Source organism: Chroicocephalus ridibundus, chromosome 1 (genome assembly GCF_963924245.1).
Source record: "Chroicocephalus ridibundus chromosome 1, bChrRid1.1, whole genome shotgun sequence".
NCBI lineage: Eukaryota > Metazoa > Chordata > Aves > Charadriiformes > Laridae > Chroicocephalus > Chroicocephalus ridibundus.
In genome coordinates this window covers 20,028,283-20,045,468 of record NC_086284.1, presented here as the reverse complement: position 1 = coordinate 20,045,468, position 17,186 = coordinate 20,028,283, and the positions used below count along the sequence as shown (strand labels likewise).

The window sequence follows — 17,186 nt, the reverse complement described above, 5'->3', positions numbered from 1 at the left end:
ATACTCACCATTGCCTCATAAACATCTTGCTTGGAGTTAACTGTACAACTTTGTTATAGACAACACCCCAGTGGGAATGACGTATAAGACAGATCTGTCTGATACCCTTCCGTTACGCTCCAGCCCTTTGGTACTATTTTATTCTTATGTCTTCATTCTCATTACAGATAATACTTGAGATACCCAGGCTACTAATGTGTTGTCATCCATGTGTGATAGTGCACGAATGGAAAGGAGGTGATCAAGGGGAGAAGAGACAAGGGAGGCTAAAGGCATCCTTTACCACCACTTCTGAAAGACATTTGTCGACCTTGCATTTGTATAAGGATATGCTATAACTTTTTTACTCTTTTTTTACTGTAGTTACAGGGATGCAGAGAAGAACTTTCATAATATATCAAACAGATGCTCCTATACAGACTGCTCTGGCAATGAAGAAACTGAAGATGTCTCAGGAATTCTCCAGTGTACGGCCAATGTACTTGGTATGTATTTTTTCAAGGGGATTTGTTTCCTTTAGTTGGAAGGAAAGTCTACTGACCATTCTAATACCAACAATGAACCAAGGAATTTTTGCTCCAACAAAGGAAATTTAGGATGTAGGCAGCTACATATCAGTGTGCTGTTACTACATTTGTCTCGTTTTCTACATGTATTTTGTGTCTTTGAGACAATCCAGAATGATTTTTCAGTGGTCAGTGGAGGTGTATTGTGCAACCTGGAGTACTGCGTCCAATTCTGGAGCCCCTGCTACAAGAGAGATATGGATGTGCTGGAACGTGTCCAGAGAAGGGCCACGAGGATGATCAGAGGGCTGGAGCACCTCTCCTATGAGGACAGACTGGGAGAGTTGGGGTTGTTCAGTCTGGAGAAAAGAAGGCTCCAAGGAGACCTTATAGTGGCCTACCACTATCTTAAGAGGGCCTACAAGAAAGCTGGGGAGGGACTTTTTAGGATGTCGGGTAATGGTAGGACTAGAGGGAATGGATTAAAACTAGAGATGGGTCGATTCAGACTGGACATTAGGAAGAAGTTCTTCACCATGAGGGTGGTGAGACACTGGAACAGGTTGCCCAGAGAGGTGGTGGAAGCCCCATCCCTGGAAGTTTTTAAGGCCAGGCTGGATGGGGCTCTGAGCAACCTGATCTAGTGGGAGATGTCCCTGCTCATGGCAGGGGGATTGGAACTAGATGAACTTTAAGGTCCTGTCCAACCCTAACAATAAAGTTTAAAAGGCTTTGAGTCCAAATGGACTTGCATCTTTGCAGGCTTTGGTCTTGGATTTATCTCAAGTGCTTTTATGGGGGTTCTACAGAACAAGAGATACTTTTATCATCTCTGGGCCTGGTGGATAGAGGGCCTGGGAAACACAGAGCAGGATGTACCTGAGACACGAAACATTCTGGAAACATATATTCATAGTGAAGACTGCTTGTTGCAATAAACCTTTAGGAATTGCATGTCAATATGATGTCACCCATCACTGAAGTGCAATTGTCTTGATAGCTGTCAAAATTAGATAGCTGGCTATTTGCATCCATTCATATTCATATCCATCCATTCATATCCAGCTTATTCTCCTTCCCAAGTTGTTGGTAAGCTTCCGTCAGACCTGTGTTCCTGATAAAAATCTGTCATAAAAGGCAAAGAAAATATAAGGCTCAGAGCTTAATACTAAGAACTTAGTTTTTTACTGGGGTTGTTTTAACTCTTCCACTTCTATGAAACTGATCATCTTCCTTGTTTTAGAGTAAACTTTACAGACTAAACTTTAACCACTGGGCAATTGTCTACATTTTACAGGGAACTGTAAGGAGGAAAAGTAGTTACTACTTTTAAAGGTAATTGTTTCAAAATAGTAATTCCTAATTTATTTGTGATATTCATTTGCAGTGTAGCAAAGCTGACATTACACAGCTCTACTTCCAGGACTCTAACAATTGAAAATAACTCTTTAAGTTCTAAGACATGAAGTGTTCTCATATCTTAATTGTATGCAATTATGCCTCTACTAAAAAGAAAGTAATACCAGCGTGGTCGTGTTGGTCCATGTGTTTACCACTGTCTGGGCTCAGTCCTGAGGTCAAGTGACCACAGCTCACCCACTTGCAGCACAGTGGCTGAACTGTTGTAGCTGTTGGTGTACCTGCTGCTATCTAGCATCAGCTGTGGAGCGCTGTCATTTGCCATCTGCTGCTTTCATGGAAGTCTGCAAATGGAGACTTGCTGCAGTTGTTTCTCTGTGGGAAAGGCCCCGGGGGGTGGCCAGCAAGAGGGACATGGGCCAGCAGTGAGTCCTGGCAGCAAAGGTGGCCAGTGGCAGCCTGGGCTGTATGAACAGGAGCAGAGATACAGATTGAAGGGACTCATTATCCCCTTCTACTCAGTGCTTGTTAGATCACATCTGGATTACTGAATCCAATGTTAGGAGCTCAAAACCATAGCGAAGTTGATAAACCGGAGGAAATTCAGCTGAGGCCACCAAGATGATGGGGGCTGAAGCACCTGCCATGTGAGGAGGGGCTGAGGGAGCTGGGCTTGCTTAGCCTGGAGCAGAGATGGCTTCTCTGGGGCTGTACTTTTTGTAATATCTAAACCCTCTTTGCTCTTCCATTGGAGGTCTCAGTAGACTACTGAAGTTGGAGTGGAAGATGGTATTCTGGTTCATAATTATTTTCCTTTGAGCTGGTAATATAAAGGATAAGCCTGGAACATTTTTATGGGCTTATGCAGTTAGAGAGACTTTCTTCAACAGGAGGCACAACACTGAAATCTGATCTTGTATGGTAATTAAAGATGTGATTTACCTTCCATGTCAGGGGAATATGGTAAAGTGATATTCTGCCCACGTTGTAGTCTGGACCTTTGTATCCTGCTGACTTAAAATCCTTCTGGAGGTATATGCTTTGCATGTCTATCTTTTGTATCTCAAACTGTTAAGCAGACTTGGTACCCTCTGTGAAACACCTAACATTCTAGTTGAGAGATGACTGTGTTTCACTGGCATTCAAAATGCTTTTTTTCGGTGTCACGTGCCTTATTCTGCAAGATGCTAGGCACTGTCAGGGAAGTTCTGAGTGTCTTTAACTGCTGCTGGGAATAGATAGTACTTGGCACCGTGAACTTTTGTTCATGGAGAGAATATAGAACACATTAAATTGTAAATATATCCAGTATTAGTTATGTTTTTTTGTTGTTTACATTTTTAAATAATTGAATGCTAAATCTGAGAAACAAATGTTATGAGTGATAAGGCAGGATTCATGCAAAGTAAGGACTTTTTGTGTTATCATGTGTGTATTAATATTATAGAAAACCAAATCAGATATTCAGTACTTATTTCACCATGACACAAAGTATGTGCTCTGAGAAATAGTTATGAATACACTTTCAACTTCAGCGTGCTTTTAAATCAATATGTTAGTCTTGGTCCCTTAGCATGGCTGAGTAATGTGCAGCCTGTTTTTCCATTGTTATGCTCACCGTGCACGTGTGTCAGGGGCAGATCAGACCGTTGGGATCACAGTGTAGGGGTAGCAGCTACAGATTACTGTCTTAGGGAATTATTAAAGTGGACTTTGCTGAAAATAAGTGTGCAGAGAATTACTCTTGGAAAAGCTCACCTTTTAAAGAATTAATTTGAGTTCATAGCAAAAAAATTCAATAATGTGAGGAAAACACAGACATAATTTAAAAGCAGTACTTCTTTCCTTCTCTTTGTCTGGGACAGGAGCATAAGGGAATGAGCAGTTAAACCAGCTTCTTCATTTTAATTGTAGCTCCTATCACAACAGGTAAATAATTAATGGAGGCTGCGTAATTAATTCTCACATATAGTTATTTTTCTGGTTGAATAAGACTTAGTGAGAGCCACTTCTGTGCAAGAAGGATGTAACCACTGGGGTGTGTACCCAGAGCAATTGGCATTGCTGAGACAGGAGACAAGAATGAATCTGACTGTGATGGAGGCTAGAGAAACTATTGAACCAAATCTGGCTCTCAGTTGAGCGGTAACAGGGACTTGCTGTCTAGGGCTGGAAGAAAGTGTTTCCTTAAAGGTGTTTGAAGCAACCTCCTGCTCTCTTACCTTAGATAATGCCAACGTGATTCACCTCTTCTGACCTTCTAACTGCCTCTAAAATAGTCATTTGGCATTCCTTATTCATCAGAAGACAGCAAATGCTAAAATCATTAGTAAGCTTGGAAGATTGTAAGCAGATGCTTCTCACCATGGTCCTGGTGCTTATGCTGCTCACAGCAAAGCGCTGGCTGCAAGCCGTATGCTCAGCTCGATGCATGTGATTTATCATGTATGAATACTGGAAATTTCCTCCTGTCAATCCATCACTAAAGTGTGACACCATCTTCCTGCAGTGGAAGGACCTGATTCTCCTCATCTCCTCGCTGAGTTGCTCCTGCTACAAGTCTAGACATCAATAGAGCTCCTCCTGCTTTGATCCACTGTAATTAAGGGAACCACAACCACCATGCTCACATACTGTAAACTATGTTTGATACCAGATCAATGGCACAGCTTTCCTTTGTGGTGACAGCTTCTGAGGCTGGAATATTTCATTTAACTTTGTATCCCTTTGAAAATACTCCAGATGCCTTTATGGTGGACTCTGCTTTCTTTATTTGGTACTTCCACACTTTTACAGTGTCCTTCATAAGCCTATCACCCAAAGGAAAAACAAGTGACAGTTTCTTGGAAGATGGGAAAAAGAGAAGAGAAATCCTAGCTTCTAAAGGGAGCCTTTGTAAAGTTCCTAGTTGGAAATAAAGTATTTCAAAGAATAAGCACTGGTATGTTTTATCCTGTTGACACAGATAATGCTTTTAGCTGGCTAGCTAAGCGGTGTTCAGAGCAGATTGGTGTTGTTAGTTTGAACTTATTTTAGAAATAATGATAAGAAAAAGATTCCTGTGATTAAGTATATTACGAGGATGACTACCACATTTCTTTTAGGTGACTATAAATTTATACTGAGGTATGTTAGAGAGAAAGATTATATCTGAAGAGATTTCTTATTTGACCTTGGACAAGTTTTTATTCTTTCTGTGCCTCATTTTCCCATCTGTATAATGAAGATAACAGTTTGGGTTTTTTTAATCCTTTAAACCGTATGTCAGTGCTGTTCATATTTTAACCTTCTCAAAGCAGATGTTTTCATACCGTTTGTACATTCAGCACTTTGAGCAATGACAGCCAAATCTTGTTTGGGACTGCTTTTGTTCCCATAATTTAAAATAATTTAATTTCAAGTAAGATTAGACTGTCCATTTTGACTTAATTGCAGCTAGTCAGAATAAAGCAGAAGAATTCCAGGTAGTTCCAAATTAAAACTTGGGTGACAGGAAAATAAGGATGAAAACTTTTTTTTTAATTATTAGTCTGTAATTCCTACTGTAAGGAATTTATTTTGGGACATAAAGCCTTCATGACCTGTCTGCTGCTTATCTTTTGGGCAGATATTCTAGGTAGGTCTGTGGTACTAAGCTTTACGAAGCAATAGAGAAACACCCAGTTTCCATTTTTCAACTCCACTATGTACTTCTGTTACATCACATGATGTTTCACACATCCCAAAGGCACAAACTAGATAAAAATTGTACTGCCTTCACCTCATGTCCTCCAAAAACTCTTTTTCAAACACTGTGCACAATGTAGCTTTGTGGAAATGAACTATTTTTCACTCTTATTTCAATCCTTCATACACAAAAAAAGAAAGGGAGTTTCATGAAGGGAGTTACCTGTTGTCCTTTAGATGTCACCAGTATTTTCTTTGGCGATTCTTTGCATCTTGATGAGGAACTCTGTAATCTGTCATAACTTTCATAGTAAAACTAATGAGAAATAATTTATATTCATAAATAACTATAAAAAAAATCAGTTGTGCAAAATCTGCAAAGCAGAAGTAGATGTTCATACCCAATCTTTAATGACGTGGAAGAAATGTTGTCTTTGAAAACCTCTTTGTGTATTAGACTACAATGTCTAAATTGTATGTACTGCAACACCATGCGATGTACACTGCATAAATAACACTTGAAACACCTTGGGTGCACAGCCTGAAGTTACAAATGCACTTATATCGGATATTTGTTTTAACAAGGAGGCCTGGAGAAATAATTCCACCTATCTGTCCTTCCATTGCTTAAAATACAGAAAAATATTCTCTTCCACTTTTTTATTCAAGAAATTAATTTATACAACAGAATTCTTTTTCATCTGTTATAAAAATTTGGCTCCTAAAATCCTGCTACAGTTACCTTATTTTCCTTAAAAAATGCCCAGCGTATGTCAATGGCTGGTAAGTCAGCTCTGCATGTGGATTTAAATGTATTGCAATAATTTTTCCTGTTAGGCATTCTTAACTGACAGGTTAATAATAATGCTCATCCTCTTGATTTTGCTTCTGAGAGTGGTGTGAGGACTTTGGTCCTCTGTCATTTCTAAGTGAGTATCTTTCTGGGCGTCTTCCGTTTGGAGGATGATATGCCACAGTGGTGAGGATTGCTGAATGCCCTGGTGATAAGTTACGTGGAATCCCAGCCCAGAGCCCCATCCCATCAGGGAGATAAATCAGGTTTCTGGATTCAGCCTCCCCAAGACACTGAGGAGCAGGTGGAATCCATCGTTGGGTAGGGGTTTAGAGAGCTCTTGCTCTGGGTGACATTTGCTTGTCATCACCGAAGGAGATATGTGCTGTAGGCTGCTTTATATAGAGCAAATCACTTCATGCCTAAATATGTCTTGCAGGGCTGTTCCTTCATTTAGTGCAAAGGGCATAATTCTATAAAAGTCATTTGCTCTCTGTACATTTGTCAAAGTTGAAGATCTGCGTTTCCTTGATGAAACTTAAGAAAATCTCAGCTCTTACCCATATTCTGTAGTTAAAGAGGAATATATTTGGGATCATTCTGGTAGCTATTAAATAATAACAGCACATCACTGCTGAGAAATACTACATTTGAAGAGGCAGGAAATACGCTGAAAAGGAGATGCCAGGACAGATCTTAGTTTACAGTGAGATTTAAACCAGGTGATGTAATTGGAAAAGATGGACAAAGGTTTGGCACACTGACTGCTCGGCAGGTGTCTGAAAACTGTAAATGTTTATATATTTAAAGTACGTAAATAACTATCACTTTGCTTTTCCTTTGAGCTAAGAACTGCAGATAGTCATTAGGATGCAACTAATTTAGGATACACAGCCTGATTTATAATTAAAGTTGTTGGTTTACAAATGGCATAAAAGGAAATGTTACATGGCCCAGAGGACTGGCGATACTAATGGATTTTAATAATACTTGGAACTCTCTCCTGGGGGGGTCTAAGCTATACACACAGGACTCCTACTATTTAGCAGATGTTACAGTGCACTGGCAATACAAAAGTAATCTAAACAAAAATCACATAATTCATGTGGTTTCAAATCTGAGATGAATACATCTAAATTAGAAAAGGACAAATGTTTATACCAAATGGTCTTAGACGTCCCACTCTTCTCAAATCAGAGCTATTTATTGTAAGAAAGCAGATGAACTACCAGTAGATAGTGAGCAGTTTGAAGTTATGATGTACAATAACATCTTGTAGAAGACTATTTATAAAGTGGAAGACATTCTGGCCATGATTCATTGACTAAATGTAGGTGTTTACCATTATTTTAGGTGCTGTAAGGTATCCTGGGTGGCCTCTGTCAAACATTCAAAAATGTGTAGGTCTCCCTTAAGTCCCATGTCCTGGTAAATGTCTTAACTATCTGTTAGTCCTTTTGTAGATGTCTTGGATACCTTATGAAGACTCAAGTAGCATTAGATTTGTGTATTTAGTCAGCTGAATTGAGCCCTTTGTGAATGTGAGGAATTATGAGAGATGATTTTGCATTTCATGGGAAAAGTTTTTAGATTTAATTACAATTTTATCCTTTCCAAGAAGTGAAGTTCTGCTCCCCATGTCAATTCAAAGGCATATATGCTTATTTTAATGCAAAAGCAAATTAAAAAAACTCTGTTCTTATTGCCGTTTGATCTCTAGAGTTAACACAAAAACTGGATCTGCCTTATTTTTAGGAATCCCCAACCTAGTGATTGCAGTTTTCATTTAGTAAACCCTGTGCAAATCTAAGAAGTGAGATTTCCAAGATGTGATGGGAGACATAAAATGGTGATGTCTTGATTCAGACAGCTTGGCTTTGCTTGCAGAATGAGCTGCTTCTGAAAGTGTTATATGGGGAAAAAAAAAAGAACATTGCCTGTTCTTAACAGCTCAGCTGAGCTTCCTGTGTCAGTAGTTCAGAGGAGGATCTTTTACATGTATGCTGAGCACAGGTCATCAGGTCCTTACCAAGAGGCAGTAACTACAGTGATATTTCTAAGCATCATTTGTCAGAGGAGACCCTCACTTTAACAAGGAAAGAAAACGCCTCATTAAAATTGTATAAAGCAGGTATTATAGGTGAACAAGTGTGAGGAATTCTTTTAAGCAATAATTCTCATTTTTATTTTATGAAATCTTGAAAAATATGCAGGCCCTTTATGGCCCTATAAGAGAAGTGTAGTACACATTTTACAGTTGTGTCAAAACCATATGTAAAGGTACAAAATGATGTTACTATATTTATATAAAAACCACTAAAAACAATAATTTAAAAATACTATCTGGATTCCCAGGATGATACACATTCACCATCATAATGAAGTAAGATCAAAGTCTTTTACACAGTAATTAGATCCTGTACTAGGCTCACTTAGGAGCCAAATTATTCATCTAATGTACCTTTCCGCATTAGTCTGTATGTACTGAAATCTTTTTTATTGAGAGAATAAACGTTGCTTTCCCTACCATCTTGAATTATGCTTTGGAATTCTGAACTGCCACCTGGCTGTCTGTCCAAAAGACTGTTTAAGGAAAAGATTTTATTCATGCCAAAAATCTGCTAATCCAAAACCATTTAAGAGGTATTTGCTATAATTGAACGTGGCAAAATCTGCTTCCTTCCACAGTATGAGTTCTGGAATTGCATATTGAATTTTCCCATTCCGTTAATATTTGACATTTACAGATTCTTAATGGGTATCCCAGAAAAAAGGTATTTTTCTATGCCAAAGGAATCAGATGCTGGCCACTCTGCAACCATTGTCTCCACTGTCTGATATACTTTAAGGAAGAACTGGATGGCTTGTAACTTCTTCTGCATGCTCTGCAAGTTAACGGATTACTTTGATGTTTTTATCAATCACATGCTTCATCTTCTATTTGTTTCTGAAGAGCCTGTGATTTTTGATTTTCTTTATGGGAACAGATTCCTATCTAATTTCTCCACTTTGTAATGTACAAAATACTTAGAAATACTGTATTAGTTCCTTGACGTTTTGTAGTGGGTTTGCAGTTTACAGCAACTGCTGAAAAGAAAATGAAGAAGGACCTTTTACTAGCATGTTATTACAGGATGAAGTCATCTATTTCTGCTCCAGTTCAGTGAAATACTTAATTTGTACTTTGAGCCCATGCTAAAAGACTTTGGTAATTTTGAATCTGGCTCACAAGTATAGGATCTCTTCTCTAAATGTCTTCGAGACACATTTTCACAGGATAATCATAGACCTTTATAGTACTTTTGTCATAGATCCCAAAGTGCTTTGTAATGGAAGCCCAGAGCAATATCTTCATTCTATTGTTGCTTTGCCTCAGTTTCCTTCTACGATGTTCATATTTTATTTCTGTCCAGTATGGGCTAGAATAAAAATGACATTGTAAGAAAATGTAACAAAAAGAAACTACTAAGGAAAAAAATTATTAGAGTTAAGACATGTGATTGGTGGATTCAGTGGTAGGAACACAGTAGATGATAACTTTCCAAGGGGAAAGTAAATTGAGACTGATGATTTTTTAGAATTTCATTCAGTGTATTAGTAGAAGGTTGGTAAATAACAGAAGCTCAAAATAACAAATGGCTTAACTTGGTCAACAGCAGAGCGTGTTGGGATGAATTTTGGCTTATTTTGTATCACTACTGTTTAGTGAAATGTCTTGGTGAGACTAAGGAAGACTTTTTTCCTACTTACTTATTGCAAGCTAGAACCCATTGTGAATCTTTATCTGTGGTGGTCGGGGTCATGCATGAGGCAATATGGGAGTGCAGTGGCCTCTACATTTGGAAGTGCTGGGCATGGATACAGGTCTCAAATATTTAATTTTTTTTCTGGGCAGCTGAATGAAAATTTTGATTAGAGGTCTATAGTGGAAAAGAAAGAATGGAAATGCCAGCTTTTTAGAAAGGAATAGCGAATCATCGATTTTGATGAACAGAAGCTGATGCACATTTTCAGTGCCATCTTCAATTTGAATTCTTCCACTGCAAAATCAAAATGAAAACAAAATGAAGATGCAGAGAAAGAATTTAATGTCAGATCGGTTTGAAAAGATTATACTGTTTATGCAGATGTATAACCTGAAGGTTATAAAGAAGATTATTTTGAAGATTTTATTTCTTTTCTGAAAATAAAAGAAAAACCAAAGGAAATACTGAATAAGTTGGAGCTGGAAATAATACCGAATGTAATTTTTAAAGATAATAATTAGCCTGTGGAATTCTCCAAATTCCGTAAAGTATCCACTACAGAGACAATGAGTTCTGAGAATTCTTGTAATGAGCAGGTTTTTCTATATGTAATAAAACTATCTCCTGATCTGGTACTTCCATCCATTTCAGTGAATAAGCCAAACATTTACTGTAGCAATTAGGGAGGAGCTTCCTCAAAACCATGTTTTTTCATGATTTTCCATCAGATTTTACAGTTTTTCTATAGCATCTGATACCAATCACTGCTGAGGCAAGATTTCAGAGCAGCTGAATAGCGATCTGATGCAGTCTGACATTTTCTCTCCTTGTGATGATGATGGTAATTTCTATTGTCTCTTGAAAGCTAAACAGATACAAATATAGAGGAAGGGGTAGGGAGAAACTCCACAGAAGATAATCAAAAGATCAAGATCATTTATATTGTAGTAAATGAAAATGTCATGATGAAATATATACCGAGTTAATGTTAGGTGAGTGTGTGCTTCTGTTCATCGTTTGTTTCAATAGCAGAGGCAGGAATAAGTCAGTAAAAATACGTATGTAGTATTTTGTCCAACTTCATACAAGCTCATCACTGAAGCTAAGAGCTTTGTAGAAATACAGAAAAAAATAGTTTGCGTGTGTTTGTATAATAGGAATTTAAATAAAGATTTTTGATTTAAAGAAAAACCATTGTGCTTCAAGCAAAAATTGGCCTGTTATTAGTGAGACTTAGGAATAAACTTCCCCGATAGCTACATTATACTTGTTTGTTTTAGAAGGTTGGTTGACTTTGATTTTCTCAGTATCTCATAGTGTCTATTATTAGAGAGAAAATTCCCAACTAAGACAGACCAGCCGTTTGGTTGAGTTTGGCTATATCCATTTTTCTATTCTGAGCTAATCTAATTTTCTGCTGGTACTGTGTGCAACTCAATTCAAAGCTAAAATGTTTTTAAAAGTAGTAGCATGTCCTCGAGCCAGGTCATTGACCTGAATTTCATAGTATAATTCATGTTGCTTGGAGTAAGTACCTTGCATCCAGATTGAACAGCCAGTCCTCCAGGGCAGACAATAAGACCAGTCTAAGACAATCAGCAGGAACTTAGGCTGAATACTAAGATACAGCTCCCGCTAATGATAACGACACAAGGCTTACACGTGTAGCAATAAAGTACACAAGCGATCAGTTCTGCATACCCTATTTTCAGTTAGTGGCACCAGCGCAACTGACCGTTTTACTGTAATTTTATAATACACATTAAAGACAACAAACCTATGCTATCACTTTGGGCAGCTTTCTGGGATGTCACTCTAAAGCTACTCTATGGAACCATGAGATTTAAAAATATGGCTATGTGCTTCTGTATACATATGAATATAATAATTTCTTAGCTCCTTGCTATTAATATCCATCTATGAGAATGTTATTGGTATGGGTTAGAATTTAATTCTTTTTGTGAGTATTCTTATAGTGAGTATTTTTATGGAAGATGTTACAATACTATGTTATGCAGACGTAGCGGTAATGAGTCAGGAATTGGCACACTGTCCTCTGAGTCAGGATATTAGGGGGCATTGTGTACCAGAGGTACTTTCTTTTGGCTTAGCCACAGATCTGACCATCTGTGGTCATAAAAGATCCTGGGAATATTTTTATAATAACCTAGTTTAGTGACCAAATTTGATTATGAGTAATGGCATTTGAAAGAACTTTCCCAAATTATTACTATTACTTCTTTTGTAAAATACGCTTTGTCATGTTGTCATGTTGTCCTGTTTATATATGTAATTTTATGCTTTTTAATCTGCAATTAATCATATTGAAGGTCCAAACAAAACTATCGTTGCAGGTAGTTTGCAAAGCTGTGGAGGGCCCAGATCCCTTGTGAATATTGATCGTTACAACTATGCCTGTGTGCAATAGGCAGTTCAGACGCTGCCTTGGGATGATCAAAGGTTATTGTCTGCAAACAAGAGATGCACGACTTCTTCTGCCCACAGTTATACCTCTTGGGCATGAAAGTCACTAATCGCACTGTTCTTCGAAATTTAAAAGCCTACAAGCAAACTAAACAAACAATGAGAAATTCAGTGATCCACTGTGATCTTATCAATGTTATAAAGCAAGCTGAACGCATATTAAAATAAAGGGCCTGTTGTGCCCTTAGGAAATAAATAACCGCCCTTCATTTCTGTTAGAATTCAAGATAAGTTTTAAGGTCTTCGAGTAGTTGACTGAAATAGGATTTTATTTCAATACACTGGAGGAACTATGTTGTTAATTCTTATATTAATTTCCTTTGAAAACACTTGCTGGATATTTGTAATTCACATACAGCTGATTCATACTTCTTTTTCTTCTATTACAGGTTAGAACAATACAAACTGCTTAATTTTGTTACTCTACTATGTGATATGGGGATTATATACAGATGAAACTTAACAAAGCATGTCTTCCCTAAAATAAGACAGAGGCAAATGTTTAATAACCATCTCAAAGCTATTTTTTCTTAAATCCTTAAAATGGTAAATAACAAACCAGAGTAGGATTTGATACACATTTTTATCCAGGGGCTTCCATTACTGATATTTTTTCATGCCTTCAGCAATACCAGCCTTACCACCACTGTAAATCAAAACCTTTTGAATTTCTGTGATGGAGACTTGAAGTGACATTGTGAGAAATCACAGAGCTGTCCCATCTTACTAGCAGTTTAGATCACTCTAAGCAGGGTTTTTTTTTAAAAAAATGGGTGAGGGTAAAAGCCTAAAATAGAAAGGCTTTGCTTTCCTTTGCAAGCAACAAAAAAGAAGTAATTATTCCTTTGTATCTTCTGGCAGTGCCCAATAGCTATAATGAGAAAAGTATTTTGTCTAAAAAAACAAAACAAAACCCAGAACCCTCCTCCCCCAGCTACTGAGGTGTCACCTGACTGCAGGGCTTTACATTGCTTACTGAAAGCCAAAGGCCTGACTTTGAACCCCAGTAGCTTATTCAAGAGCTGGATCCCTCACCAAGGCAGTGAACAGAAGGGCTATAAAAGCAGAAACCTCATTTGTGGCTACGTCAACAATGGCAGGGATGTACCCATGGCTGGGTGCATTCACATAGTGGACTGCATGTGACATGCAAAAGTCCGGGAAATTTTAATGTATTCTGGCTTCCAGCAGGGAAAAGGATACAGGCAAGTGTAAATCCCACAAGTAGCTGGCTGGGACACCAAGCTGAAAGCATGAGGAAATAAAATGACATGCAAAAATGGCTTCTAGGGTTATTCCCAACCACCAGAGAAAACAGAAGTCCTATGGGTAGGTATCCAGTGAAAAAGCCACTCCCGCTGACTTGGAAAAATACTGGGCAAATAGAGAACGAGGGGAAAATGTCACACAGTAGCAATACTATGTTGTTGATCGGTGTCTCGTTGTCCTATAGGTTTGAAGTTTGAGGAAATGCAAGAAAAGTTTGGGGAGGAATTCTTCAATATCTGCTTTGATGAGAATGAGAGAGTTCTTCGAGCTGTAGGTGGGACCCTTCAAGACTTCTTCAATGGCTTTGATGCTTTGCTGGAGCACATTAGAACTTCCTTTGGAAGACAGGCCACCCTGGAATCCCCTTCTTTCCTATGCAAAGAGCTCCCTGAAGGCAATCTCATGCTTCGTTACTTTCATCCACATCAGATTGTGGGATTTGCAATGATGGGAATGATAAAGGCAGCAGCAAAGAAGATTTACCGCTTGGAGGTGGAAGTAGAACAGGTGACTAATGATAAGTTGTGTTCAGAGGGGACGAACACAGGTAACTGCAGCTGTCTGACTTTCCTTATCAAAGAACATGAAAATGCAAATATCACAAAAGCACTTCCACCGGGAACTTCTCAGTCCCCCTTAGACCTGAGGATTAGCATCAGCACCTTCTGCAGAGCTTTCCCGTTTCATCTGATGTTTGATCCAAACATGCTGATTCTCCAGCTTGGAGAAGGTCTTAGGAAGCAGCTCAGATGTGACAGTCATAAAACTCTGAAATTCCAAGACTGCTTTGACATAGTTTCTCCTAAAATCAGTGCCACATTTGAACGAGTTCTCCTGAGATTATCTACTCCCTTTGTCATTCGGACCAAACGTGAGGATTCTGACTCTGAAAATAAAGATAAGGTAAGAACATTAATTTGGATGGGGATGTGTGTATATGTATGTGATGGGAGAGGATTATTTATTCAGAGAGAAGCAGCTCAAGTCCTGTGTACTCTGGAAAGCTCACACATGCTTTGCAAACAGGGGCTAAGTGGTATTCCCCAGCCAAGTGAATATCTTCCTAAATTAGTTATAAGCTTTGCCTGTGATGTTGGAGCAAATTGTGACATTGCCATTCAGAAAATGCTGTGCTGTGGAATTGAATAGTGCAGTGTAAATCAAAAGGGTGAGGAATTTTACAAAATGACCATATCTAATCCTTGGTTTCACTCCAGCTATATTATGATAACAATAATAGTTATTAAGCCATTTACTAGGGAATAGCTTTCAGTATGTTTTTCAGTATGTTTTCAGTATGTTTTCTGAAAGACTCTCACTGCAGGGTTCACACTGCCACTTTACTATATCCTACTTCCCTGTTTCAAAATGGTGCTTTCCTCTGTGGTTCTTCTTATCTCTCACTCTGCACTTGAGGGAACCAAAGCTGTAAGTGGTACCAAGTAGCACTTATGCCAGTTTTAATGCTTTCCAGACATTGAAATAGGCACTTGTCCTCCTACACTGCCTCTTCCCTCAATGTTTTAGAAGAGAGCTACCTTAACTAGTCATCCCCATGTTGAATTCAGCACATCTCAGGTGAGTAAGGTGAGAACATGTCTTCTAGAGTGGACCTCTCCAAATTTTGGATGGAGTTTGTCTCATTGCATATCCTTGAATTATGGGAAAGTTTTCTGGTGTGAAGTTGGGTTCTAGCTTTATGCACCAAAGTACTTGGACTTAATGCTTACGTTGAAAGCCTATGTGCGGGTGCCTTGGAAATACTGCTGCCCTAAGTCAATAAATTATTGATTTGCACGGATTTTAAGAGAGAGCACCCAAGGATAGTCAATCTCAAACACACTGGATACTTAGACACCTAAGTTCTGCCTATGGGTGCCATGTTTACCGTTTAGGTGGTCTGGATATAGCTTGACAAACTCCACTCTGTTTTGCTACCTACACTGGGCCAGAGTTTCAGAAAGACTCCCATGGTAACTGCATATCAAATTCTGGGTTCTTTTCAAAATATAGCCACTTCTAACAGCAGCAATCTTTCCAGCTCCTCTTTGGCACCACTCTTTGGCACTAATAAACATGTTTCTGCTGCATTTTCCCCTGGAAACAACATGTTCCCCCAAGAGAATCAAAATAGTGCTTCTCATTTTGTATGTATTGATGTAATTCAAACTATTTAAAACCAAATAGGAGTTTATTTTTCAGAATCTGTCCTCAAAGTCACTCTAGTCTTTAATTATGAAAAGGAAGTGTTGTTTGAAAAGTTTGGAGGTGTTGGCTCTGAGTTACGTTTTGGCACAATTGTTTCTGTTCTGAAAGAGGCTTGTGCTGTGCCCCTTCCTCCCTTGGAGCCTGCCCATCCCTCTCAGTCACCTTCCCCTGCCCTGGGACAGACTCACAGCCCTTCCACCAATTTCTGTTCTTCATGAATCTGCAGTAAATCACTCTGAAGAGGAAGAAGGTTTGGGGGGGTCGAAGTGCTTTAAATTTTTTTTTTTCCCCTATCTAATTACAAGTTAAACAAACAAACCTGGGCAGGTTTCATACACTTGTGGTTTGCTCATAGGAGAGGTGGCAGGGAGTGGAGCTTGCTGGAGGCAGGTTTTAGCAGCCAGTTTGGGAAGCAACTCTGATTTCAAAAGCTTGTTCTCTACCATCAAGCTGTGCAGCTCTGAGTGCATCCTTGCATCATTGCTGTGGTTTGTACCGTGTGTTGTCACAGGTGGGTAATGAATCAAATCAGTCGTGTGCCCAGCTGCCACTCAGGAGAGTGAGTGACCCTCTCTGTCGTACACGTGTTGAGTCGGAGCCTGAACAACAAGTGTCAGTACGAGCACCGTAGTAGCAATTCAGATTTTCTTGAGAAGCAGGTGAAAGGGAATGGCAGTAAATGCTTTGTCTGCCAGCATTTAAGAGAAAAATTGTGTCTTAAACAGTAAGGTGTAAATGAGAGACAAAAGGGTGATGGCAAAGTGCAAAGGATCTGAAGTAAATGATGTGCTGCAGGCATAGGAATTAATTTGAGAACGTCAGTTTAGCTGGAGTGGTATTTTCTTCTGACTCACGTGTTTTATAAGTACTTTCAAAAGTTTCTGTTTGTGAGTAGTTAAACGAAGCTTAGGATGTGGTGTATTTTGCTAGATACTCCCTTTTTTTCCAAAATGAAAGGTTGCACAGATTCAGAGGTTGTTGTTGTCTTGCTTACACAGATTTTGAGAGGAGTAACATGGCAATACTGTTATGTCACACTCAATTCCTTAATATCTCCTGGGTAAAAAAAAATAGACTGAGCCTTGGGAACTGCGTGCTGTATTATTTTCCCAGAGCTCATGTCAGTCACGTAGCTCATTTTGCAATTTTTTTCAG

At 38.7% G+C, this 17,186-nt stretch overlaps 1 protein-coding gene across 1 annotated transcript in view; it reads left to right on the top strand.

Moving 5' to 3' along the window:
• The window catches only part of GUCY1A2 (guanylate cyclase 1 soluble subunit alpha 2), a 184,475-nt gene that overhangs the window by 16,619 nt on the left and 150,670 nt on the right, over positions 1-17,186 (top strand). Inside the window, exons 3-4 of the mRNA XM_063330286.1 lie at positions 364-485; positions 14,008-14,726. Of these exons, the coding sequence (XP_063186356.1) occupies positions 364-485; positions 14,008-14,726 (841 nt within the window). The remainder of the gene's footprint in view (positions 1-363; positions 486-14,007; positions 14,727-17,186) is intronic.